General features: G+C 36.6%; 6 protein-coding genes across 16 annotated transcripts; 3 read left to right on the top strand and 3 right to left on the bottom strand.

The window, feature by feature from the left end:
• Positions 1-356: 356 nt before the first annotated feature.
• On the top strand, positions 357-1,847 carry LOC17894610 (protein HEADING DATE REPRESSOR 1). 3 transcript variants are annotated; one of them, XM_006302750.2, is made up of 4 exons: positions 362-529; positions 621-760; positions 1,011-1,342; positions 1,431-1,836. In XM_006302750.2, exons 2-4 carry the CDS (start codon positions 634-636, stop codon positions 1,620-1,622), a joined length of 651 nt encoding a protein of 216 aa, XP_006302812.1. In that variant the 5' UTR covers positions 362-529; positions 621-633; the 3' UTR covers positions 1,623-1,836. The 3 variants fall into 3 exon arrangements, with proteins under 3 accessions (XP_023642915.1, XP_023642914.1, XP_006302812.1); XM_023787147.1 differs by having other exon boundaries at positions 357-529; positions 628-760; positions 1,011-1,847; XM_023787146.1 differs by having other exon boundaries at positions 357-529; positions 1,011-1,847.
• On the bottom strand, positions 1,822-4,755 carry LOC17895334 (lysophospholipid acyltransferase LPEAT1). Of its 4 annotated transcripts, none has more exons than XR_002834951.1 (10): positions 4,021-4,755; positions 3,564-3,689; positions 3,413-3,450; positions 3,251-3,315; positions 2,969-3,037; positions 2,756-2,889; positions 2,528-2,668; positions 2,373-2,436; positions 2,081-2,169; positions 1,822-1,928 (listed from the first exon to the last, which is right to left on the bottom strand). XR_002834951.1 is itself a non-coding variant. In XM_023787142.1 (10 exons), exons 1-9 carry the CDS (start codon positions 4,528-4,530, stop codon positions 2,061-2,063), a joined length of 1,167 nt encoding a protein of 388 aa, XP_023642910.1. In that variant the 5' UTR covers positions 4,531-4,755; the 3' UTR covers positions 1,822-1,928; positions 2,040-2,060. The 4 variants fall into 4 exon arrangements, 3 of the variants coding, with proteins under 3 accessions (XP_023642910.1, XP_023642909.1, XP_006300498.1); XM_023787142.1 differs by lacking the exon at positions 2,081-2,169 and adding an exon at positions 2,040-2,080; XM_023787141.1 differs by lacking the exon at positions 2,081-2,169 and having other exon boundaries at positions 1,822-2,080.
• A 3,450-nt stretch (positions 4,756-8,205) lies between these two features.
• LOC17896324 (aspartyl protease family protein At5g10770) lies at positions 8,206-10,568 on the top strand. Its single transcript, XM_006302067.2, has 2 exons — positions 8,206-8,538; positions 9,064-10,568. The coding sequence occupies exons 1-2, from the start codon at positions 8,349-8,351 to the stop codon at positions 10,341-10,343; spliced, it is 1,470 nt and encodes a 489-aa protein (XP_006302129.2). The 5' UTR covers positions 8,206-8,348; the 3' UTR covers positions 10,344-10,568.
• Positions 10,133-12,672, bottom strand: LOC17895662 (probable folate-biopterin transporter 3). 3 transcript variants are annotated; one of them, XR_002834950.1, is made up of 6 exons: positions 12,141-12,672; positions 11,802-12,061; positions 11,602-11,697; positions 11,354-11,524; positions 10,582-11,238; positions 10,133-10,223 (listed from the first exon to the last, which is right to left on the bottom strand). XR_002834950.1 is itself a non-coding variant. In XM_023787140.1 (6 exons), exons 1-5 carry the CDS (start codon positions 12,514-12,516, stop codon positions 10,648-10,650), a joined length of 1,494 nt encoding a protein of 497 aa, XP_023642908.1. In that variant the 5' UTR covers positions 12,517-12,672; the 3' UTR covers positions 10,139-10,223; positions 10,626-10,647. The 3 variants fall into 3 exon arrangements, 2 of the variants coding, with proteins under 2 accessions (XP_023642908.1, XP_006301270.1); XM_023787140.1 differs by having other exon boundaries at positions 10,139-10,223; positions 10,626-11,238; XM_006301208.2 differs by lacking the exon at positions 10,133-10,223 and having other exon boundaries at positions 10,509-11,238.
• Positions 12,673-14,082: 1,410 nt separating this feature from the next.
• LOC17894863 (AP2-like ethylene-responsive transcription factor At1g79700) lies at positions 14,083-17,721 on the top strand. Of its 3 annotated transcripts, XM_023787144.1 has the most exons (8): positions 14,085-14,348; positions 14,442-14,524; positions 14,753-14,761; positions 15,152-15,240; positions 15,537-15,610; positions 15,702-15,752; positions 15,936-16,012; positions 17,275-17,721. In XM_023787144.1, the coding sequence occupies exons 1-8, from the start codon at positions 14,182-14,184 to the stop codon at positions 17,667-17,669; spliced, it is 945 nt and encodes a 314-aa protein (XP_023642912.1). In that variant the 5' UTR covers positions 14,085-14,181; the 3' UTR covers positions 17,670-17,721. The 3 variants fall into 3 exon arrangements, with proteins under 3 accessions (XP_006302580.1, XP_023642912.1, XP_023642913.1); XM_006302518.2 differs by lacking the exon at positions 14,753-14,761 and having other exon boundaries at positions 14,083-14,348; XM_023787145.1 differs by lacking the exons at positions 14,085-14,348; positions 14,442-14,524; positions 14,753-14,761; positions 15,152-15,240 and adding an exon at positions 15,250-15,460.
• Positions 17,722-17,729: 8 nt separating this feature from the next.
• On the bottom strand, positions 17,730-23,029 carry LOC17895617 (nudix hydrolase 3). 2 transcript variants are annotated; one of them, XM_023787135.1, is made up of 22 exons: positions 22,965-23,029; positions 22,810-22,898; positions 22,388-22,567; positions 22,234-22,311; positions 21,884-21,980; positions 21,652-21,785; positions 21,400-21,481; positions 21,195-21,281; positions 20,995-21,101; positions 20,614-20,785; positions 20,290-20,528; positions 20,110-20,191; positions 19,857-19,922; positions 19,596-19,673; positions 19,405-19,500; positions 19,208-19,314; positions 18,960-19,128; positions 18,750-18,833; positions 18,508-18,602; positions 18,332-18,422; positions 18,092-18,238; positions 17,730-17,992 (listed from the first exon to the last, which is right to left on the bottom strand). In XM_023787135.1, the coding sequence occupies exons 2-22, from the start codon at positions 22,872-22,874 to the stop codon at positions 17,939-17,941; spliced, it is 2,310 nt and encodes a 769-aa protein (XP_023642903.1). In that variant the 5' UTR covers positions 22,875-22,898; positions 22,965-23,029; the 3' UTR covers positions 17,730-17,938. The 2 variants fall into 2 exon arrangements, with proteins under 2 accessions (XP_023642903.1, XP_023642902.1); XM_023787134.1 differs by lacking the exon at positions 22,965-23,029 and having other exon boundaries at positions 22,810-22,931.
• Between the last annotated feature and the right edge of the window lie 20 nt (positions 23,030-23,049).

Below are 23,049 nucleotides of genomic sequence, written 5' to 3'. Positions count from 1 at the left end.
ATTATTTTGAATAAGTCTCAGCGGGTCGGTCATTAGTTATATAATATTACCATTGACTAGAGTTATAAAAAAAAAAAAAAAAAAAAAGAAGACGAAGAAGGCTTGTGGATCAGTATATCCCTCTAAAGAATATAATTGTCGTTTGATCAATATATATATCCTTTTAAGATTTTTATTACGTAATTTGTTTGTTTTTTTCTAGAGATTTGTTTTACGAAAGGATTAAATATGAATTTTACAAAGGAAAAAGGAAAAAAGGATGCATGAAAATTTAGCTGAGAAGTAAAGAGGGGGAAGAGGAGGTCCCACATAAGAGGAATACGATAAGACAAGTATTTTGGACTTCTAAATTTTCAGACACAAAATAAAATAGAAAGAAGAAGAAGAATTAACACAAGTCTGAAGCAACAAAGCAAAAGAGCCTTTTCGTAGTCGTAACCAAAACGCCAAATCATTACCGTCGTTGGTTCAACTGAAATCTAACAGAGAGAGAGAGAGAGGCAGAGCCCTTTTTTCTTCGGATCCCTTTGTACGTTATCTTCTTTCTTCTTCTTTTCCAACTTGTCTTTCTCCCAATTATTCGTGTGCGTTGGTTTTAATTTCTCTGGAAAACTTTTAAGGATTTAGAGAGATATGGAGAAAGGGGTTGGATTTGAGAAAGAGAATACGCAGACAAACAAGACAGTGAGTGATGGCTTTGTCGGAGGTTTTTTCCCTGTCTCTACCACCAAGATCGCTTGGAAATCAAGAAAAAGATCAGGTTATCCCTCTCTCTCTCTTGTTTCCTCAGAGGCCATCTCTTACTATTTCTGGTCCAGAAATATATTTGGGCTTTACGCTGGTCTGATCTTATTTTTTCAAATTTAATCGTTTAAGCCATGCTTTAAATTTAGCTCTCAGAGATCTAGACATGGACCTTTTGCTTGGGAAAATCAACCACTTTATAACTCTAGTTTTGCTCTGACCCATTTGCATGCGACTCTGGAACTTTACAATTATTTTGATTACAGCATCGGTGAACTCAGACAAGGCAACGGAGACTTTTCTGGAGGTCACACCAGAGAAGAACGAGATTACAGCAATGGACACCGAGAAAGTTGGGGAACCTATGACCACTACTCCTCTTCTGTCCGAGAAAAGAAAAGCTCTCTTTGAGCCACTTGAACCCATTACAAACCTTAACGGAAAGCGACCAACAGCCGCTGATTCCTTGTTGCCACCTCCGGATTTCGAGACTGCCAACTACCCTAAAGGCTGGTTGATCGGTAAGAAGAGGAAACTTGTGAATGTTGATGTTGTTGAGAGCATGCGAAGAATCGCTGTCCAAGAAATGAACAGAAAGGTAAGTCAACCCATACATAATGCAGGTTTTTTGCTCATGTTTTGTGGTTGGTGTGGAATTTTTTTATTTTATTTTGGGTATGTGACAGGATCGAGAGATAGATGGGTTAAACGAGCAGCTAGAAGAGGATTCACGGTGCTTAGAGCATCTGCAACTTCAGCTGCTACAAGAGAGAAGCAAGAGAACAGAGATTGAAAGAGAGAACACAATGTTAAAAGAGCAAGTCGATATGCTTGTCAACATGATACAACAAGATGAAGAAGGAGCTGAAGAACCCTAAGCTAGTTTTAATCAAACTTATGTGCCACCCTATAATAGGTCTGTTCTGTTTGTTTATTCTTTTGTAGATTCGTCTCCTCCATAAGAAGAAAGAAGGAAAAGTAGCTTTAGCACCATTTATTATTTGGTTAAGCTACTGTTGTTCCCACCTGTTTGAACAAAAACAATCATGTACATTAAAGTTCTCAGTTCTCCTGCAAGATCTTAACCTGGTATTTCGATTGAATCATTGATCTACATTGAAGTTCTCAGGAGGATGAAGAACTATATGCTGTGTGTGTATGGTGTGTGTCTAAAGTTGCTTCAGCTGGGAACAGAGGCAAATAGTACAAGTTTCAGAAATAAGATATATTCTCTGTATCACTAAAGTTGTGTTAAAACGGTTTCCTTCTCCTATGAATAAATGAAATATACGGACCACGAATTTCGAGTTTCCATATTAGCTTTTGCAAAACAAACCTGCACGAACACGAAAGAGATGCTTCAGATTTACATGTCCAAACTTTCCATCCCATCCACAGCTTCTTTTCTGATTTATAGAAAACTCACTATAACACGGTAGTTAGAAAGACAGATAGAAAGCTTGAGTTGTGTAATCAAACTTTTGGTTTTTATTATCATCAAAGATCCATTATTCATTCAATCACAGTCATGGTTGTTTTTGGTAATGACTAATACATTACAAACATTGTCAGGCCAGTAAAATTTCACTCTTCTTTCTGATGGAAATCACGGGTTTGACTAAGATTACCATTGAGAGTCGCGTGGTATATCCTTTTGTCGCCAAGTCCTAAATCCGATAAAATCAAGTTACCCTGAAAGCAACAGAAAGAAAAGCACAATCAAATGTTGGTTAGCAATAACAAACATGCCAAAAAGTCTTACTGCAGTTGGAAAAGCAAATACCTCGGTGGCCATTAATCTCCGAACATTGCTAGCATAAAGTTTGGGATCATCTTTCTCTTCTTGTGATGGGTAGTATACAGGTAACCGTATGACTTCCAAGTGATTTACGAATTGACAGAGAAGGAATAAGATGTGGCGTGCCTGGAAACCAAGAAACATGATTCGTGTAACTATACTAAGGAGAAAGCTGTTTTTAAAAAGCGGAAATTTTTCATAAGAATCACTTACCCCGGAAATTGTATCCCATGCCACGCTAAACCGCTCGTATGGGTATTTTAAGATTACCGGAAGAACAGGAGTTCCAGCCAAAAATGCACCAGACTTGAATGTAAGTAGGTAGTCTCCATTGGTAGTTGTTCCTTCTGTAGCAATACCAAATAGAAGTTTTAAGGAATCAATGATAGTTTGGTTGATAAATTGATTATAAGAGCAATACTGAACCTGGAAAAAGCATAATCGTTGGAGCAGATTTATTCCTATGAGCTTCTCGAACTCTCTCATTTACTGTGCCTGCAAATATAAAAACAGTGGTGAAATATATAATATGAGGACTATTTAGAGTAGCATTAGAGATTAGGTTCATAATTTCTTATTATCAAGTGCATAACACAGACTACCAACGAAAGGAAGTAAAACTAGAAAAGAATACTCTAGCTGAAGACTTTTCGGTTCTTGGAAAGATTAAAAAGATAATTTTTTTTTTTTTTGGTATGAATCCCATACCAGATACACCCTTGAAATCAGGCGATTTTGCTTCTCGTTGAACATAGACACAACCAAGGCATTTGCTGGCAGAAAAAAAAAAACGAAACAAGATATTAACCAAGTGTGAGATGAGGTACAGAGATTGTTTCAAGAACTTAAGATAAGTGATTCACAACTCACCTAATGAGGCCAACAAGAAGAAGTTTGCCCACTGATCTCTTCAGCATCAAAATCATGAGGGAGAACAGAAATAAATGTTAATGTCATTGCCACAACGATACCTAATGTGAAATTCAGACAGTTTTAAGAGAGCGTATTTCTATCAACTAACCTTGGCGACAAAACTTGGAAAAGAAGCAGACATATGATACAAAATGTCCAAGTATGAAACGTGATTGGACACAATGGCTCCAGGTCTTTCAGGTTCCTCTGTGGCGGCTTCCCCTTTCTGGCTAATCTGCAGCGAAAAGAGAGAAGGAATTAAGATAAAAGACAAACGCCAAGCCATCAGTGGGACTAAAAAATGAATCAATTTTCAGCAAAAAAGAGGTCCCAAATAAGGAGCATCTTAATAAATTGTACAGCAACCTAACTTCTCCTTTGAGCCAACATTGTCGTACCAAGCTAGCATCCTAGAAATAAATTGCCCCTAAACTATATCTCCTTACAACAAAGTCTGACACTTTTTAAGGTTCCTAATAACTAAGTATCCAATCCTCCCACACCATCATATACAACGCAAAAACCAATTATAGCAAAGCCCCAAGCTGACTAGGCTAAGCTTATACCTCTGCAGAAGTAGTTTTAGGACAGGAATCCAAGGGTGAGTCACGATCCAAACGGCTCTCGTGAATCCAGTAAAACCCAAAAACGAAAAGCAAAACCCTAGAAAGAAACCTCCCAGAGCGCACAATAACAGTCCTTTTCCATCCTCCCATGTGAGCATAATCTTCCTGAACAACGACACCACCTTCATCTTCCTCTTCCTCTGGCCCACGATAAGGAGCAGAAAACAGCGTAAAAAGCCTACAAATCAGGTAATACAGAAGCAAGAGACTCATCGAGAGAAGAAACCGCAGTGGAACAAGCGTCACCATTGCCAGAGCCAACTTAATCTTCTCCGACATCGGGAAAGGACCCAAACCCATCGTCCCATACAAATCCGTCCTCGCGTAAGGTGCGAACTTTTTGTCTAGCTCTTCAATGGCAGCAGCCAAATCGGATTCTGATTTCAGTAAGGGCCGTTCCTCTTTGCTCGAAGGTGGATTCGAAATCATATCTTTGAGCTCTGATTCCATTGTTATTTTCACCTAACCTAAAAAAACTACTCTTTTTTTTTTGTTTTTTTGTTTTATGGAAGAGAGGGTTTCAGGTATTGGAATTACACGACGGAGAGTGGATTCGTGTGATACATGGATGAAGATGATGATGGATCTGACGAAAGTGTCATCCTTTTCTTTTCTTTTCCCTTCGCCGTCTCTAGATTTCCCGTGAAGATTTCAGCTTTCAAGCACACGTTTTTAATAGATTCGCCGTAAAAGGTAAAACATGAAACTTAACAAGTGGTATAATTCTGTGGAACAAGGTGCATGCTAACTTACTATACGCTCATCTATCTCAACCGTTAGATGGAACAAAAAAAACAGGCCACGATTGTTTTTTCATGAATATATTATACGTGTTTCAGAAAAAAAAAAAAAGACGTATAATTTAATTTTACAGATAATGTTAATGAAAAAACTTGATCCAGACGGAAATTCCTCGTTTGATTTGGATATAAATTTCGTGTTACAAATTTAACTTCTTGGATAATATTTTGTTTTGAATTTGATGCACATCCATATAAGATGAGAACCCTAAGATTTTAAAAAAAAAATAAAAAAAAATAAGGTAGAGAGATATGACATTTTTTTTTTAATTACGACGAAAATGAACGTAAAAAGTTGGCTGCAGAGATAATTTGTTTCAGGTTATACAAAAATAAATTTGCATATGTATCGTCCATGTAGAAAGTTAAACAAAGTAAGTAAATGGTCGGACCAGATTGATTCCTTACAAGCCTTTTCTTGTTTTTGGTAATTAGTAATAAAACTATTTCTATCTTTGGTGGCGAACAGAGCAAATCAAATCACGTACCAACATGCCCTGCTTCTTACTCTATTATTAAAAGAGAAATACACATTTAATCATGGCTTAAGAATGTTTTCAATTCCAAAAATTACCCTTAATTAGTTGCAAAGGAAAATAGTATTGTGAATTGGGGAGGTTAATTTTCGTCATTTTAATGCAAAATTTTAAATGCTCCGACCCGAGAACATGTAACCCGCGCGCTTGCCCATGAAAATTTGGTAAACACACAACATGCGTTCGATCCAGCATCAAAACGTTAGTTAAACGCTTTATTATTGTTTTTTATTGGGCTTGACCAACTAAAGGGCTTATAAAATAATGTGTGTTATATCGTCCATCAAGAGGCATATCTAATTTCGGCCCTATCTGGAAACAAATACGAAAAATGAGTATCTCCTAAAATATTAGACATTCAATGTAACTATGTAAAGAGACAAAGATTAAATACGCGAGTTAAATAAGGAATTTATCACACTATAGTCTATAATTATTGCTATTTCTTTGTTGATTGATATCTACTTCCTAATCAAGTGCTAATTTATAGTCAGTTCTTCCAAGCAATTGCTAATTTATAGCCTAACCGGAATATATTTGTCAAGTAATATTCATATTTTCCTAATTTTTTGTAACTAATTTAAATCCATATCAATCAAATATTTTCTACCTTTACTGACAAGTTATGCAGCCTAAGACTAAACCCTACATATGTCCTCTAACTATAAATATGCTTTCGATAATCACCATTACCTTTATAGCTGATTTTCCTCCATTATCAAATACATTTGATATGTCTGCCTCTTATGCATTTTTCAGAGACGTCAAGCCTTACAAAACTTCCTGGAAAATGAACCATTCGACAAGGTGTCTAAGTAATGTGAAGGTAATATACACCTTCTTCTAATAATATCTCACCTATTTAAATTTTTTATATCATATAGAAGTGCTCACGTAAACTTTCTTTTACAAGGTACAAAGATTCATGCTTCCGTGCGTCTAGAACGTTTTGAAAATGTTATTGTTCTAGAACAATAAAGAATGCTGCTGGTGAGATTGTTGTTTGTTTGTTTTGTCAGATTTACTCGCTTTAAACTATAAACATCTATTTTGCGTTTTCAAAATTTGATAATTATCATGTTTTGTTTTGAAAAGGTATAAAGCTTCATGTGCAAGTTATTGATGGAACTGGTAAGATGAAGTTGATGCTTTCAGAGATTTTTGGATCCCCAGCAAACAATAATCTGCATGGATCGTTAAAGCTTCCAACGGGTCATTTGATGAGGGTTTACTTAAATTGGTTTAAACTCTTTAAACACGTCTACAGAAAATTCTCTAGCTGATCACTCCTCGACAACAGAGAAGCTTTGTCATGATGCTATAATTTAGTGTTGTTAAGATTAAGAAAGAAAAACTAAGCAATGCTGAAATGATGAATGAAGTGAACAAATTTAAGATTGAAAAGGTGAATGGAGAGGAAAGCTGGATTCAGCATTTCAGGATATTTCAGATATTAGTAACAATGAACAAATTGCATGGTTTTTGTCAATTTTATCAAAAATCTAAGGTAGTAACCATTTGTCAATTTGATTCAGATGTTTAAATTCAGGCAATACAGTGGTGTTTTATAATGAAATTTATTTGTATAACAATAAGATAGGATGATCTAACCTTTTTTGCGATGTTGATCATACTTGACTTCACTTGCCCGGAAGCAAAAATCTCTCAATTATATATAGCTCAGCATAAGCAGTACAGTACAGATATTACGACCTGTTTTCAGCATAATAGTTTTGTTGATAATGACTTAGATATTACATGTCATCGATCTAAACCAGGTCGTATTCAATGAATAAAAAAAAAACCATTTGATTTAAAAAAGATATTTATTTATGCTTACCTTTCCATCGATGAGTGTATAGACCGATTCATGTGGGTGTGATTCCCCAAAGACACCACAAAAAAAATAAACTACACGGAGGATATCTTCTGTTAACAAAGAGTTGGGTTGGAATCAAAAACTAAAGTATTATTAGATCCCAATTTACATTACCACATTTGGAGCTGAAGCTGGTTGCAGAGACGACCGTAGAAGATACGTGATGAAGGTTCACAGAGGAGAGATGGAGACACTCGACAAGGACGTGACGTATGTTAATTAACATAATATGTTTACTTCAACCAAATGCAAACTGTACTCATATACAAATTTATAAGAATTAAATTAGTATTTTAAAAAAAATTATATATATATATATAGTCCCGCGGTGTACCGCGGGTTCAAACCTATTAGTATAATAAAACCGTACGCAACCACAAGGCATGTTTCTTTCAGCTGCCAAGATTAATCATTTGTTTTTAAGTAGTCTTCGTATGTTTTGGTATTATAAGACTCGTTCTATTTGGTAAATACAGTAGAAGAAGAATATGGTATTGTGTTTTTTTTTTTTTTTTTTTTTTTTGTCGACAGAATATGGTATTGTGTATAATAAGGATTCTCTCTTGTAACTAACAGTAATTAAGCCAAGCAAATTTGGCAATACTGACTGTATCAGTATAACTCGTTTGTTAATTACAAGAAGAGTGCGCAGATAAAGATTATTAATTACAGGCGGTAGATTGAAACACTCTCCACTTACAAGTTACAAGTATTATCCATCCACATATGTACTACTACATATTGAGTTTCTTTTTCATCAACCAAAAGACAAAAGTAAAAAAAAAAATTGTAATCTTTAGGTGCAGTAAATCACGTGAATCCCCAATCAATATAATATAATATTTGCTCATGCAACACAAAAATTAAAAAAGTGGGGTCCTAATTATTTTGGATTTGGTGTTTAGAGGCACTTTCTTCTCTGTCTCTCTCGCCAGCCCATTGCTCTTTTGTTCTCTTCACTACCTCCAAACGTGTAACTTCCCCAAGAATCTCTCCTTTCTCCTCTCGTCTCTGAGTTCTCTCTCACGATTCTCTCCGGCCTTAATTGCCAGAATGTTGAAGAATAAAGCAACTTCTCTTCCTCCTTTGCTTCTTCTTCCTCTTCTTCTCCTTCTATCGTCGTCTGCTGTTATTTATGGCGTCCACGACAAGAAGACTCTCTCTGTACACAACAACATCTGGTCTCCCAGGCATTCATCTTACAAAGCTTCTTCGACTTGTTGTTTCTCTCCCACCACTCTTGGTATGTTTTTTTCTTTCTTCCTTAAACGTACGTACGCTCACCAACCATAGAGATCAAAACCAGAGAGAGTTGCGAGACTTGTGAATACTTTTCCTTTTTACTTTAGTTTAAACAATACAATGGCGTGATTTAAGGTGACATTCATTTAGCAAAAGTCTCAAATTTTGTATAAACCTCTTAATTAAAGTCATTAGCTTTTTTAACACTACTTTATAATATCCTTTTTCCTCGAATTGGGATTAGTATTGCTATTTATTCTAATGCTTTACTTATAGAATCTTGAGCTTCTTTACTTTCCTCCATGGAAGACAACTCATCTATCACATATCTTTGTATATCCAGAGCATTCGTCGCATACTCTCTCACTGTAACACACACACTACTAAACCTCTGTTTTTTTTTAATCTCTTCTTGTTGACTCTTTTCTTTTCTCTCTTTGTGTTATATTTTTATTGTAAAAGAGACAATGATGATTCATTCTGTTTACTTTATAAAAAAATTGATGATTTTTTTTTGAAAACTTAGGAAACGGAAGAGCATCGACTACACTGGAGATGAAACATAGACAACTTTGCTCAGGAGAGTCTATAGATTGGGATAAGAAGCTGAGAAGAACCTTATTTTTGGATAATATTCGAGTTCAGTCACTTCAACTCAGAATCAAAGCAATGACCTCAAGCACCACTGAACAATCTGTTTCCCAGACTCAGCTTCCGTTAACCTCAGGGATAAAACTTCAGACATTGAACTACATCGTAACAGTTGGATTAGGAGGGAAAAACATGACTTTGATCGTTGACACTGGAAGTGACTTGACTTGGGTCCAATGCCAGCCTTGCAGATCCTGTTACAACCAACAAGGTCCTTTGTATGACCCATCAGTCTCATCTTCTTACAAGACGGTGTTCTGTAACTCATCCACTTGTCAGGACCTTGTAGCAGCTACCGGCAATTCAGGCCCTTGTGGAGGTAACAACGGTGTCCCAAAGACAACTTGTGAGTACGTTGTCAGCTATGGAGATGGATCATACACTCGAGGAGACTTGGCAAGTGAAAGCATCCTATTGGGCGACTCAAAGCTCGAAAACTTTGTCTTTGGTTGTGGTCGAAACAACAAAGGCCTCTTTGGGGGAGCCTCTGGTTTAATGGGTTTGGGAAGAAGCTCAGTCTCTTTAGTCTCCCAAACTTTGAAAAATTTCAACGGAGTTTTCTCATACTGTTTACCTTCTCTTGAGGATGGAGCTTCTGGTTCTTTGTCTTTCGGTAACGATTCCTCTGTGTACAAGAACTTAACTTCAGTTTCCTACACGCCGTTAGTTCAAAACCCTCGGCTTAGTTCCTTTTACATTCTGAATCTCACCGGTGCTAGCATTGGTGGCGTGGAGCTGGAAACAACAAGCTTTGGCAGAGGGATTCTAATCGATTCAGGAACTGTTATCACGAGATTGCCACCTTCCATTTACAAAGCTGTGAAAACAGAGTTTCTTAAACAGTTTTCCGGGTTTCCTTCAGCTCCTAGCTATTCAATCTTAGACACTTGCTTTAACCTCACAAGTTATGAAGACATTAGCATTCCCACTATCAAAATGATCTTCGAAGGTAACACTGAGCTCGAAGTGGATGTCACTGGTGTGTTCTACTTTGTCAAGCCTGACGCGTCTCTGGTTTGCTTGGCCTTGGCAAGTCTGTCATATGAAAATGAAGTCGGGATCATAGGAAATTACCAGCAGAAAAACCAGAGAGTAATATATGATACCAAACAAGAGAGTCTTGGAATTGCAAGAGAAAACTGCAGTATCGGCTGACTACCCCATAACTTATAAACTCCTTTGTGTTCCCTTATATAACATGAAAAGCCAATTTGAATTCTCCCACTATTCTTATAAGTATTTATGTATGTATCCGTACAGCGGTAGAGCTTATGATGAATTGTAAGAAAATCTGTTTAACGATCTTCTGAGCAAGGAAAATGATGTAAACCACATGAATAAACAATGAATAAAGAGACACAACTCGAGAAATTTCTTAAATTAACAGCAATACCTAATGTTCATGTAGGTTTTCTCTAGAATATGATGTTCCTGTACCTGAAAACAAAAATGATTCAACTCAAGCTTCATCACCGATCAAAGCAGTCATCTCTATCTTCTCGGTATCAACACCTTCACTTCTTCTGTTTGTTAACATCTCAGCTGGGAGAATGGTTGAGTTTGAATCAACATTTGGTATCAAAAATACCAATCCGATTGGAATTACTCTTAATAAACTCCTGATTACAATAGCCAACCAGAGATTATCAAACTGAGTACGCGTAACTTTCAGGGCATGGAGTAATACTCCTCCTCCCCATGACGACGCTAGGTGTCCTACGTGTTCAATCGACATAAGCAAAGCAAAGAAAGTTCCTTCCATACCGGCAGGGCAGAGCTTGGAACTCAGAACAAGTAAGGGTAACCACTTGATCCTACTTATCATATGTGAGACTAACTCGTCTACCACAATGAAGAAGTAATCAGGGAGACCAAGCTTCAGATTTATGCGCAGCACCAGGATCAAATCCAGAAATCCAGACAGGACAGATAGGGAAAGTGCCCAGAAGACGACATTCCGGAAAGGGAAGTTCTTCAGAAAGTTCTGATAGAGAAGTATGCCCACAAGAGAGCCAATTGCACCAAACGACATAATGGATCCAACAGCTTCCTAAGGAACATAAAATAACTACCTTAGCCAAAAACATTACATAGAGTTCCAAAATGTTTGAAGTAAGGGCAGGGAAGGTAAAATCCAGCTCTATTTGTGTTAGAATTTATGCAACCTTTGAAAAGGAAGGGCCATCCTTTGAATCTGTGTACCAATAGAACATGCCTTCATGAATGTGCAAGCTCACTGCAGCTGACAATAGCATGAACAAGCATGGTCGCCACACCTCACCATATTGAAAGGTTTTCCATATTGCGCTTCCAGCATCGAGAAACTTCTCGTTCGCCTGAAAGAAAAGTTACTCGATTACATACTAGTTTAATTTATAGAATATGGTTGGGCCAAAGTGTAGCAAAAACGTACATGCTTGCGACCTAAGCTGCGAGAAGGAGATTCTTTCAGAACCATTCCCACCACAACAACCAACCCTGCAGTCAAACCAAGTAAACCATACACACCCTGCCAAGAAAAATAAAAAACACTTACTTCTCGTGTAAACTGGCGTAAGAGGCGACATTAACAATTAAACTCTTTGAGTTCAAAGAGAGCTTCAAAGAGCCTACCTTGGACCCAAACAAGTGCACCAAAACGCCGCTAAGGGAGAAGCCAACCAAGGATCCAATCGAAGAGCTTAAACCACACAAACTTTGCATATCTGCAGCAAGCGTAGGATGGCTTATGCTACATTGGGTTACACAAGCATCAATGGTTACATCTGCTATAGCAACTCCAGCACTTCCTGCCACAAGACAGGACAAAGCCAGTGCAAGATGCAGATTCGTGTGTAGCCATAACACCATCATGGAGATCATAGCAAGGAAACCTACAATGAAGAAATAAAAAAAGTTACATCTTTCATTTATCAAGAAAGCAAAGAAACAAACTTTGAAGCTTGAATTTACCGGCGAATATGAAATAGGGTCGTCTCCTATAACCGAAAACAGGGACAACATCAGTCAATAGTCCCCAGAGAGGCTTAATGATCCAAGGAATCTGAATGAGACCAACGTAAATCTGAGCTTGAGAGGGTTGTATCTTCTGCTCGTCTTTAAAGTAGTACTGAGTGCTGACTTTGCTGAGACCTTTACCAAGGCCTTGGCTAACACCATAGACGATAATAACACCGAAGAAGAAGCTCCAGTGAAGCTCCTCAATGAGCATTCTTAGCCACCGTAGAGGCCGCTTCAACAGCAGATCCAAAATCCCTGCTTTGCTCTTGTCTTGTTGATTTCGCCGAGAAGCAGTCTCGTGCTCCGCTTCGCCCGATCGATTCGCCATTATTATATCTTTTTGGGATTAATTGAGGAACAAGGGATCTTGACTAAAGTGGTTATATAACTACTGTACTTATTATTCGTTTGATGACGAAATCACAGAGGGTAAGTTTTGGAATTTGAAGCTCTGAGTCTGAGTCCAACGTCCAAAGACGAGAGCTACGCTTACAAACGATTCTATGAATTATGATATGAAACTTCTCAACTCAGTTAAAACAACAATGGTCAATCAGTCTGATAGACTTTATTGGGCTTTACGGCCCAAAAAAAAAAAAAAAACAAAAAAAAAAGCTTTCAGAATTGGATTTGACCCGATCCGCCAGACAAACATTGTTCGTTGTTATCTTTTGATTGGATGGATACTTGTTTTTAGAGGATTATAAAACTGGTCACTAGTCAAAGGACTCAAGGCCTTTGTTTTGTTCATCTTTTGTCCATTCAGTTTTTTGAAGCTGTAATACCGATGATTTTTTTTATCTAATTATCTCTTTTGCAACTTTCTGATACGAAGGGCAAATATCACAATTAATCACACAGATTTTTCACCGGTCACTAATAACCATATACAGTATATGCAATTTTATTCCAAGGATGGTGCTTGCTTTTAGTTGGTAAAATTGGACGCTAATTAATTGGCAAACAAGTACCAGAATTGTTGACAACTCTACTCTCCTTCCACCTGCAATTAAATTTGAGTTGCAGGTAAGTAGTAGACAGACACATTATTATATCTTTAATAAATTCATGACTTTTATTTCATACATAACATTAAGAAAGCAGATAATGGTTTGGAAGTTATGACTAGTTATTATTATTATGTTACATATGTAATTCATATCTTTTTATTTGATATATATTTTTGTTTTTTTGTCCCATAATAAATTCTTCTATTTGTGTGTTGCTGTTACGATCGATCAAAACCATCATCTTTGTTTACGAATTGCTAAAATTTATTGGGAGGAGACACACGTATATATACAGTAAAAGAGAAAAAGATAACAAAGTTTCTTGCTATGTTGTTGGCATCATCACATCTCTCATGGGCCGACCAAGAAGCCATAAATCTTTGAGGCATCCTATTTAAGCTTCCCTACTATCTCCAATTTTCTTTTGCTCTTCCACGTGTCCTACTTCGATTTTATGAGAAGATGTCGATTTTTATTTTTGCTGGTCATTCATAATCAACTTTTAAAATGGTTCATTCCCATTTAGAGAAGTTGTTCAATCTTAAATAACAAGAGTGCAACAATGGTAGCATATATGAATCCAATTATAAGAATACGTGACAGTGGACTACAAAATACATACACAAGAGATAGCTTGGTGCATGGTTTGATGGTATCATCACACTTACTCCATCTGTACAACTTTTTATATATTTTTAAAGTGAATCTGTAAATTTGTCTAAAATAATATTTGGCAACTTGCGAAAATTATTCCGATATTTTACAAACTTGATTTATTAGTCGGCTGAGAATCTATAATTAAACCAAAACTGTTATTGATTTACATATATATGAAAAAAGAAAAAAGAAAAAAGAAATCGAAAAAAAGAAGAAGAATCTGTGATGGATTAATAATATAAATACTCAACCATCTGCAACTATCTTTCTCTCATTTTCAAAGTATCTCATCCCTTTATTATTATTATTTCTCTCATTCACCGGTAATGGCAAAAGTCTCACGTCGGAGCAAGAAAACAATGGAAGAAATCGGGGATAAAACAGCGTCTGAGTCTGAGACTGCGTCCATTGCCTTTAAATCCAAACGCAAACGTAAGTCGCCGCCACAAAACACTCCTCCCCAACGCAGCTCCTCCTTTAGAGGCGTCACAAGGTCTCCCCCCAGTACTTTCAGAAACACCTTCCCTTATTTCCTTATCTTTTTGGGCAGTTCATTGTCATTTGTGATGTTTTCCCGGTGGAACAGGCATAGATGGACGGGGAGATACGAAGCACATTTGTGGGATAAGAACAGCTGGAACGATACTCAGACCAAGAAAGGTCGACAAGGTACCACATATGCCTCTGTGTTACACGTATCAAGAGAGTTTGTTCGATATTTTTTTCGGTCTCAGCTAGATTCCGATTAGTTCGGAAACTCCTTTTTCTCAGGACAGACTTTGTCCTTCACTGTTCTTGATTTCTCTCCTTCTTTTTTTTGTTTTGTTTAATGTGTGGTATTTTTTATGATGGTGATGTGCAATGGATGATGAATAAATGCTGACTCATCAAGTGCAGTTTATCTAGGTGAGCTTCTCTCTTTTTTTTTATTTTTTATAATAGGCAATATCCATATCATTTTAATATAAAAAGTTGAAGAAAATACATAATTTATAAAGTATTGTACTCTTTCCTTTTTTTTTTTTGTCACTTTTTCTTTTAAATACTATTCGACAAAGTGATGAAAAAAGTCCACATATGCATGTGTGATATGGTTGCAAATTTTTAAAAGAATGAATTCCACCGAAATTGGTAGAGCCGGTTTATTATTAGCTGTTCTCTTCTTCTTTTTTGGGGTCCAAACGCAATTCATATTAATTTGTCATTTTCTAATTACTTACAATATATTAAAATAATTAGAAACCCTATCTTATTGTTCTTATAAAATTAATAATATACATGGGGTTAAATGGATAGGGGCTTACGACGAAGAAGAAGCAGCAGCACGTGCCTACGACTTGGCCGCATTGAAGTACTGGGGACGAGACACACTCTTGAACTTCCCTGTATGTTTTTTTTTTTTCCAAAAATCCACATACAAATATTACTGTTAATTATTTTTTCTTTCTTACAATGTAACATATGCTTTTGTTATGATCTTTGTTTTTTGTTTGCCACACAATCTTCTCGCCTACTAGTTCGTAGAGCACGAGAAACAAGAACATGCATGTGTGTCCACTTGTAATTTGTAAAATTGTAGTGCAGGACGTCCATCAAAATGTTTTGGTAAACAAAATAGTAAAGGGATTGGACTGTTAAAACTTGTGTGTTTAATTATTAATTGGTTGATTTCTTTATATAGTTGCCTACTTATGAAGATGATATCAAAGAAATGGAAGGCCACTCCAAGGAAGAGTATATTGGATCATTGAGAAGGTATATATTTAACTATATTCATTCAAGCGTTCAAACTATACACCAAATTGATGATTATATTTATACTCACCGTACATATTTTTATATGTAGAAAAAGTAGTGGGTTTTCTCGCGGTGTATCAAAATACAGAGGAGTTGCAAGGTAAATAATAAAACCTTTCAATACATATATATAAATATAGTCCTATCAGGCTAGTTAACTAATCTACTATATACTGTATATTATAAGATTTTAGAAGTTGCCAAATGAAAAAAGGAAAAAAAATAAAAAAGGAGTGTAGGAGAATATAGATAAGTTGTTGAACCATGAATTTGCACTTTGCAGGCATCACCATAATGGAAGATGGGAAGCTAGAATTGGAAGGGTGTTTGGTAATAAATATCTATACCTTGGCACATACGGTACTTAATCCTTTTTCATCTTTACTTTTTATATATATTTAATGTGTAAATTTCCCACTTTAGCACAAACAAATTCAAATCTTAGAGTTTGGGATTAATAGAAAAATTGGAGTTATTATCTGTTCTCCTGCTAAGTGGGACATTTAGTAGACAGGTGACATATGATCATTTCAGATTATATATTTAGATTATGCATATATATATATATAAAAAAGTATAATTAATAAATTGTATGAAACAAACCAATATCTGTATATGTCACGTTATGCATGAACGTCGTCAAACGAACAACTCTTAAGATTAGTTTTTTTCTTCTTTTTCTTGTCAACAACTCCAAGAAACGAAATTTAAAGTCACACACATGTTAGATCTCATGGAAATTTTCAAAAGAATATATACTATTGATTGAATATATATGTATATGCTTGGGATGTGGACTTAAAGTGTTTTGTGAACCTTCAAGAGAGAGAGAGAGGGAGAGGGTAGTAATCAAATCTTGTTGGTTGGGAACTAGCTACATCACCAAACCCCTATCTAACACTTACTCTCTAGCTATATTTATTGTTTTTGTGTTCACTTTCTAAGTTTTTCCTTAAATACTTTCTTAAAGAAAATCTTAGTTTAAAATACTGCCATTAATATTCATCCAAACTTTTATAATGACAATTTCAATCCTTAAGAGTTAAGGTCAATGGTATAGGTGGTATTTTAAGGCATATCTTAACTTAAGATTTGCTAAAATTATTTTTTATATAAAAACATATCTTAGCAAATTTTAAACTAAAATATGGCTTAAGTACCACTACGATATTATATCATACAATATATTTCCCAACTATTGTATTATGATTTTTGTCGTGTGCAACTCATCTATATATGTAATTATGTATGTACGTTACCAAATTTAATCCCGAATTATGATATGATATTATACAAATTATAATCAGGCTATGTGTCCCCTATGTCTCAAATTTTATTTGTTTCAAGTATTAAAAATCACATATGCAATGCCACGGACAACATTTATTTGATTACACATATATATAGATCACATGACATGTATATTTCTGTACATATGACATATCACATAACATGCATATATTACTATATTAGACAACAAATGCGTGACAGATATCCACTTGATACATTTGATTAAAAACAATATTTATACTAATGGGATGGAAGTTCTGTGAAATTATGAAATTATACACAAATGTTTTTCGATTTGTAATATTTGGAAACCCTGTCCTGCTCACGTGCAGCCACGCAAGAAGAAGCAGCAATCGCCTACGACATCGCGGCAATAGAGTACCGTGGACTTCACGCCGTTACCAATTTCGACGTCAGCCGTTATCTAAACCCTAGCGCCGCCGCAAATCATCATATCCCGGATAAACCCGATTCCGATTCCGATTCCAAGCCGATTCGAAAACCTGATCACGAGCCCGATAACGGATCTCCGACATCAGAGGAGATATCCGAACCATCTACACCGCCGGAAGCTATTCCACCTCGCCGGAGCTTCCCCGACGATATCCAGACGTATTTTGGGTGTCAAGATTCCGGCAAGCCAGCGACGGAGGAAGACGTCATATTCGGCGGTTTTAATCCATTCATGAATCCTAGTTTCTATAACGAGTTTGATTATGGACCTTGATCAAGTGTTTGTTTTTATCATCTATAATGCATCGAACATTATTTCTTAGTGATGATTCTATCACAAAACGCTCAAACTTTATTCAATGGAATCATCAACATTCAAATGGATCATGATTTAAAGGTAGCAACTTTGTCAGCATAAGAACACAACACCTTATTCAGATAACTCTCTTCAAGTTCAGAAGTTGGTTATGATGGATCATCTGAGTTCTTATTTGCAAAACCGTAGACTCAGGCGAAACTGAAACATTGCTTGAGACAAATCTCTCAATTCAGCAATGCATCTGCTAATGGAAATGTTGGAGATATATCCACTGGTACCTAAACACACACAAACAAACCATGGAACACAGATCATTCTATCATGTGGATTTTTTAAACTCAATTTAGGTTTTGGTTTTTCATGATGAGATACTGTACCTTAACGCTTTCGAGATTCTCCAGAGCTTTTTTCAATGGTCCGGTGATGCTGCAGTACTTATTCAGAAGCAATGTTGCTGCGTTTTTGTCACCTTTTCCTTGGATGGTTAGTATCTCATGGCTCAGACTCTCAACTGCACCTTCGACCTTTATAGATGCAAAAAAAAGATAAAGTTTCAGGACAGTTTATGTCGCATCACAAATTTCTTCATGGAAGAAACAAGAACTTGGATGGGGTACCTTAGCGAAATCAACCGAAAAGGTCGAGTCCTTGTGGAAAACAAAGGCTCCTTTCTCATATAACCAGTTGAACTGCAATGCTTGCCCTTTTCTGAAGCCAATAGAGACAATAATGTCAGGATCTTTACATAAAGTGTGGACTATCTAAGGCAGAGGTTCTCTATCTCATTCATTACCCATGAGCTTCTGTGAGACCAAACCGGATGGATCGAAAGCATCCAGCAAGGAAAGAAACATACATACTCTCTACCATACTCTTGGAAAGCAAACCCTGTTGTATCCATAACAGAAACAGAACCGAAAACACTTTGGATCAATTGAGTAGACAACGGATTCCAGAGAATTTGTTTCTGAGATAAATCAAGGTTATGAAATTGGAATTAGATGAATAAAGTTACTAGTCAAGTTGATCATTGACCTTGGTGATGAGAAACTTTAGTGCCCAAAGACCAACTATATCTGCCTTTGCTTCTTCCATTGCAGAATGGACTTCTTGCAGTTCCTAGACCAAATGTAAAAGACAAGGGAAACGAAAAAGGTAAAGGTTCAAAGTTGTTTCGTGCTTGGTATGCGAAAGCAGGACAAAGACTCTAGTTAGATGTCTGGATTCTTGCAAAAGAAGTAAAACCTTTCTCACTGTAGACGTTTGGCCATCAGGAAGTGTTATCGTATGAGGACCAATGCCATGGCAACATTCATGGCAGATGGTGTGAGTGAAGAAAGAATTAAAATCAACTAGTCCTCGCTGTTCCTTGCTGATGGTGATTTCAGCTATAGGCTTTAGAATATGTTCAAACCTGGAAAAGAAAAAGGCGATAGTTAGAAGTAATTGTGATACCGTTTATAAATGACATATGGAGAAAGAAGGAACATTACTTTGCTTCTTGGATGTTTTTCAACATAACCATTGATGTTCCTCTATATTTGACGATTTTCTCATCGTTCGGCAAATTGTAAGCAACTGTCTGAGGACCCCTCACGTCCTGTCACAATCAAGAAACAAGCAAACCATAAATCAATGCAATACATTTCTTTCCCTTCCCTCTCTCAGATGGATGCTGAGGGGAACTTACTCCGGAATTGTAAATTAACTGGATGACCCGAATAGGAGCAGCAGATACATCTTTCGATTTGTATACGCTGTCAAGTGGGAGATTATCTTCCAATAGCTACCAGAAAGTTGAAAAACAAAAACGATCTTAGAGAATAGAAAATAGAAAACGTGAACAAATCCAACTTTGATTGACGCAGCTGCAAAAAGTACCTTGAGATTGTCACCAAAGAGTTTCAGATCAGCTGTGGCTTTATCATCTCGAATACCGATGAAGGTTTCAAAGGTAGCCTTAGATGAAAAACAAATACAGATTAGATAGAAATCGAATGCAACGAACCTATCATAGATTAAGACTAAATGGTAAAAAGGAGTTGCATTTCATGACGGTTAATGTACGACTGCAAAACTGAGTATCGCAAGCATCAACATAAGAACATCACTTCAAAGGCACATCTTTATGTAAATTCTTACCTTGTACCCAAAGATTTCATCCTCATATGTCTCATATGGACCAATGGTAATATCCAACTTTGAATCCTACAAAAAATGATAAGACGATATAAAAAGAGAGACTCAAAACTATGGTGCAAGACTGATAATAATTGTAAAGCGAAATTGGGAATTATTAAAATAGACAGAGCTAGTCTTACAAAACCTATCCTCTTTTATAACAAAGGAAAAACACAGAATTTTACAAGACTATGAGTGGGCTGAAAAGAGTTACCAAGTCCATCCATGCGATGTCTGACTCATAGTACTCATTTGAAAGGAAGGCTTCAGCTTTGCTGTGCAGTAGCTTCTTCAAACTATGGGAAATCATAGTTAAGTACTTTTATATAGTAAGCCACTCGAACGGGAGAATACCTTTTATATGGTAAGGTAAGGAACTTTATATTAACTATACCTTGGCGAACTGACCAAGTCCCCAGCTTTGTGCAAAAGTTCAGAAGCTTTCTTGAGGAAAGGTCCATAAGCTTCTGAATAAGGAATACTATACAGATCGGAATCAGTGTCTAGTTTCTTTGTGCTGCTGACAAGATGATCAGCTAGATTAGATTCACTTTGCCTTCTTATAACACTGAAAAATCCTGTTGCAGCATGTTTTTGCTCTTCCGTAAGACCATTGAGCCATAAGGTGAACTCCTATATATTTTAGAAAGTCATTACTAACAGTTGGCATGGAAACAGACCAGAAAATGAAAAAGAAACATTAAATACGTGTGGGTACCGTTTTATCCATATCAGGAGGATAGAAATTAGAACCAGGTGGTTTAGTAACTGGAAAGGCTGCTCTATATTCAAGACCCTTCCAGCCAGCAACGGATTTTGTTCCTTCAGGAAGCAACTTTACAGCTGAATCTGCCGTACTCAAAAATGCTGCATTTTCATCAAGAGACGACCTGCAAATAATAAACGAAACATCAATCCCTTGGACTTATCTCTCCTAATCATAATGAGGCTTACACACCAGTGACGATATGTTAACAATTATGTTCAAGACAACATCTTTTATTAACAAAATACTAAATTCTGCACCAGTTTCTTTGATGAATCCAACCCCTTCCCAAGAATTTAGATTTTAGAACAAAGCCAGTTTGATGATAATCACCATGGACTTTTGTTGATGAGGAAGTATTCCCATTTTAATTTGTCCAGTTCTGATGCATTGGCATGATCCTTCAGCCAATCTCTTAGAGCTGGATTGCTGTTCCAAACCTGATAGAGTTATCCAATTAAGTTTATGATCAGTCATGAGATTTTATGCCTACAGCCCAAAGAAAGAAATTTCGGACTACAGATCCACACAACCTGCTCAAAAAATATATCGTCCATAATTCTTGCAGCCTTCACAATCAGCCCCAACGCTTTCTGATCTCTTTCAGAGAGTTCTGTCAACTGCATAAAAATGAAAGGTGTCTCAAAATGCAAATTTGTTTCATGGACTAAAACAATACAATTTATTTGGTACAAAAGAAACAAAGAGATCACAATAACATATGTGACAAATTGTTACTTTTGCTTCAAGGGTGACAGGGGAATATCTCTGAAGTTGCTTTTGCAGAGATAGTTTACGAGCCTCAGTGTTCACTTGGCACCTTCAGCAAACTCAAAAGAAACACTGTATGTAAGATAGGCATTTCCATATAAAACCAGCAGCTTACAAAAAATCTTCTCATTATTTTTCTTCAATATCATGGAATATATCAGAAATGAGCACAAACGGAAAAAAGAAATAACCTGGGAAAGACCAATAAGCGTAACATACCTCTGTCTGATTATGTCAAATAGTTTTCCATACTCTCCATTTACATCATATGGCACATAAGCAGGATCTTCCTTAGCCAGAAAGTTTCTGTACTCTTCGTAAGGAATGTATTTTACAGCAGAGACTTCCTCTACCTAACATAAAAGAGAAAAAGAAAATTGGACAGGTTACTTAAGAATCCAAGTAGCATATACAAATTAAACTTGAAGCGCTGGAAAGGAAGAATTCTTACTTGAAGTGTAAAGGCTTCTAATGGAATTGGATGCAGAATTGTAACAAGATACACATCATTGAACTCATTATTTATGAACTTTCCATTGTTTGTGACACTGTAAAAGCACACAAAAGAAAAGCAACACATTGTCTGATAAGGATCTCGGTGATATTCGAGAGTAATAAATCACAGTGCATATCTAGATCAGAGAGACCAAGCTAGGTTCCAGAGGCACTGAGCATACCAATCACGCTAAACACTTTCAGCAACAAACGGAGTCTTGAAACAAAAGATTGAAAAGACAGAGAAAGAGAGAGAGAGAGAGAGAGAATATGTAACACATAGGCGAAGAAATAGAATGTACACACCATTCTTGCAGAAAGACGAATATCTTTTCAAAGGCATCTTTTGGGAGTTTAACACCAAGCTCTTCCTCGAGCTCTCGCCTAGACAATTGGGACAGCAACTTGAGTAAAAAAAGAAAAGAAAAACAAAGCGAATGCAGGAATAGGTCAGACTTACTGGGCCGATAAAAGAGAAGGATCACCAGCTGTGATATGGCCAGCACTAGAAATGTCCCATAGTCCAGGCCATGAATCTTTGTCATCAGCTCGGAGTTGGAGAAGGAGTTGTTGAGTGCTCTCCACAAAGATCCAGACATGAACTGCACGATGGTAATCTCCGTCTCGGTGAATCTCTCCCCTACAAGTAGACAAAACAGACACAAATTGAGGTTGACAATAATTGGCATTTGATGTAATTCACTGGGGAATAAAACAACTCAATTTGTTCAGTCGATGGGTCAACGAAGCAAGGACTTATAATTTCACTGTATAAACAAGAGTTGTTTGAGTCAGTCAAAATCACAACTCAATACACGAATCCGATTTCTGGGTATATTTTCATCAAACAAGAAAGGGAAAGCACATGAACAATAAACATGCCTGGGTTTGGAAACACCGGTCTTTTCACCGGATTTAGTCAGAACGTCAAAGTGCTCCTCCGCCATAGCTATCTCTCTCTCTCCGTGACTCTGCGTAAAAAAAAAGTGCCCAATTAATTTATAGAAAGATTACAATATCCGTCAAAACAACCTTACTTTTTGTTTTTGGCTTCACTAAACCGGAAGCGACCCAGTTTGAGTAAACCTTTCACACTTCTACCCAACACCGGTCTATCACAGA

Source organism: Capsella rubella, unplaced genomic scaffold (assembly GCF_000375325.1).
Source record: "Capsella rubella cultivar Monte Gargano unplaced genomic scaffold, Caprub1_0 scaffold_2, whole genome shotgun sequence".
NCBI classification, from domain to species: Eukaryota; Viridiplantae; Streptophyta; class Magnoliopsida; order Brassicales; family Brassicaceae; genus Capsella; species Capsella rubella.
The sequence above is the reverse complement of the archived record's forward strand: the minus strand, read 5'-3'. Positions and strand labels throughout refer to the sequence as shown.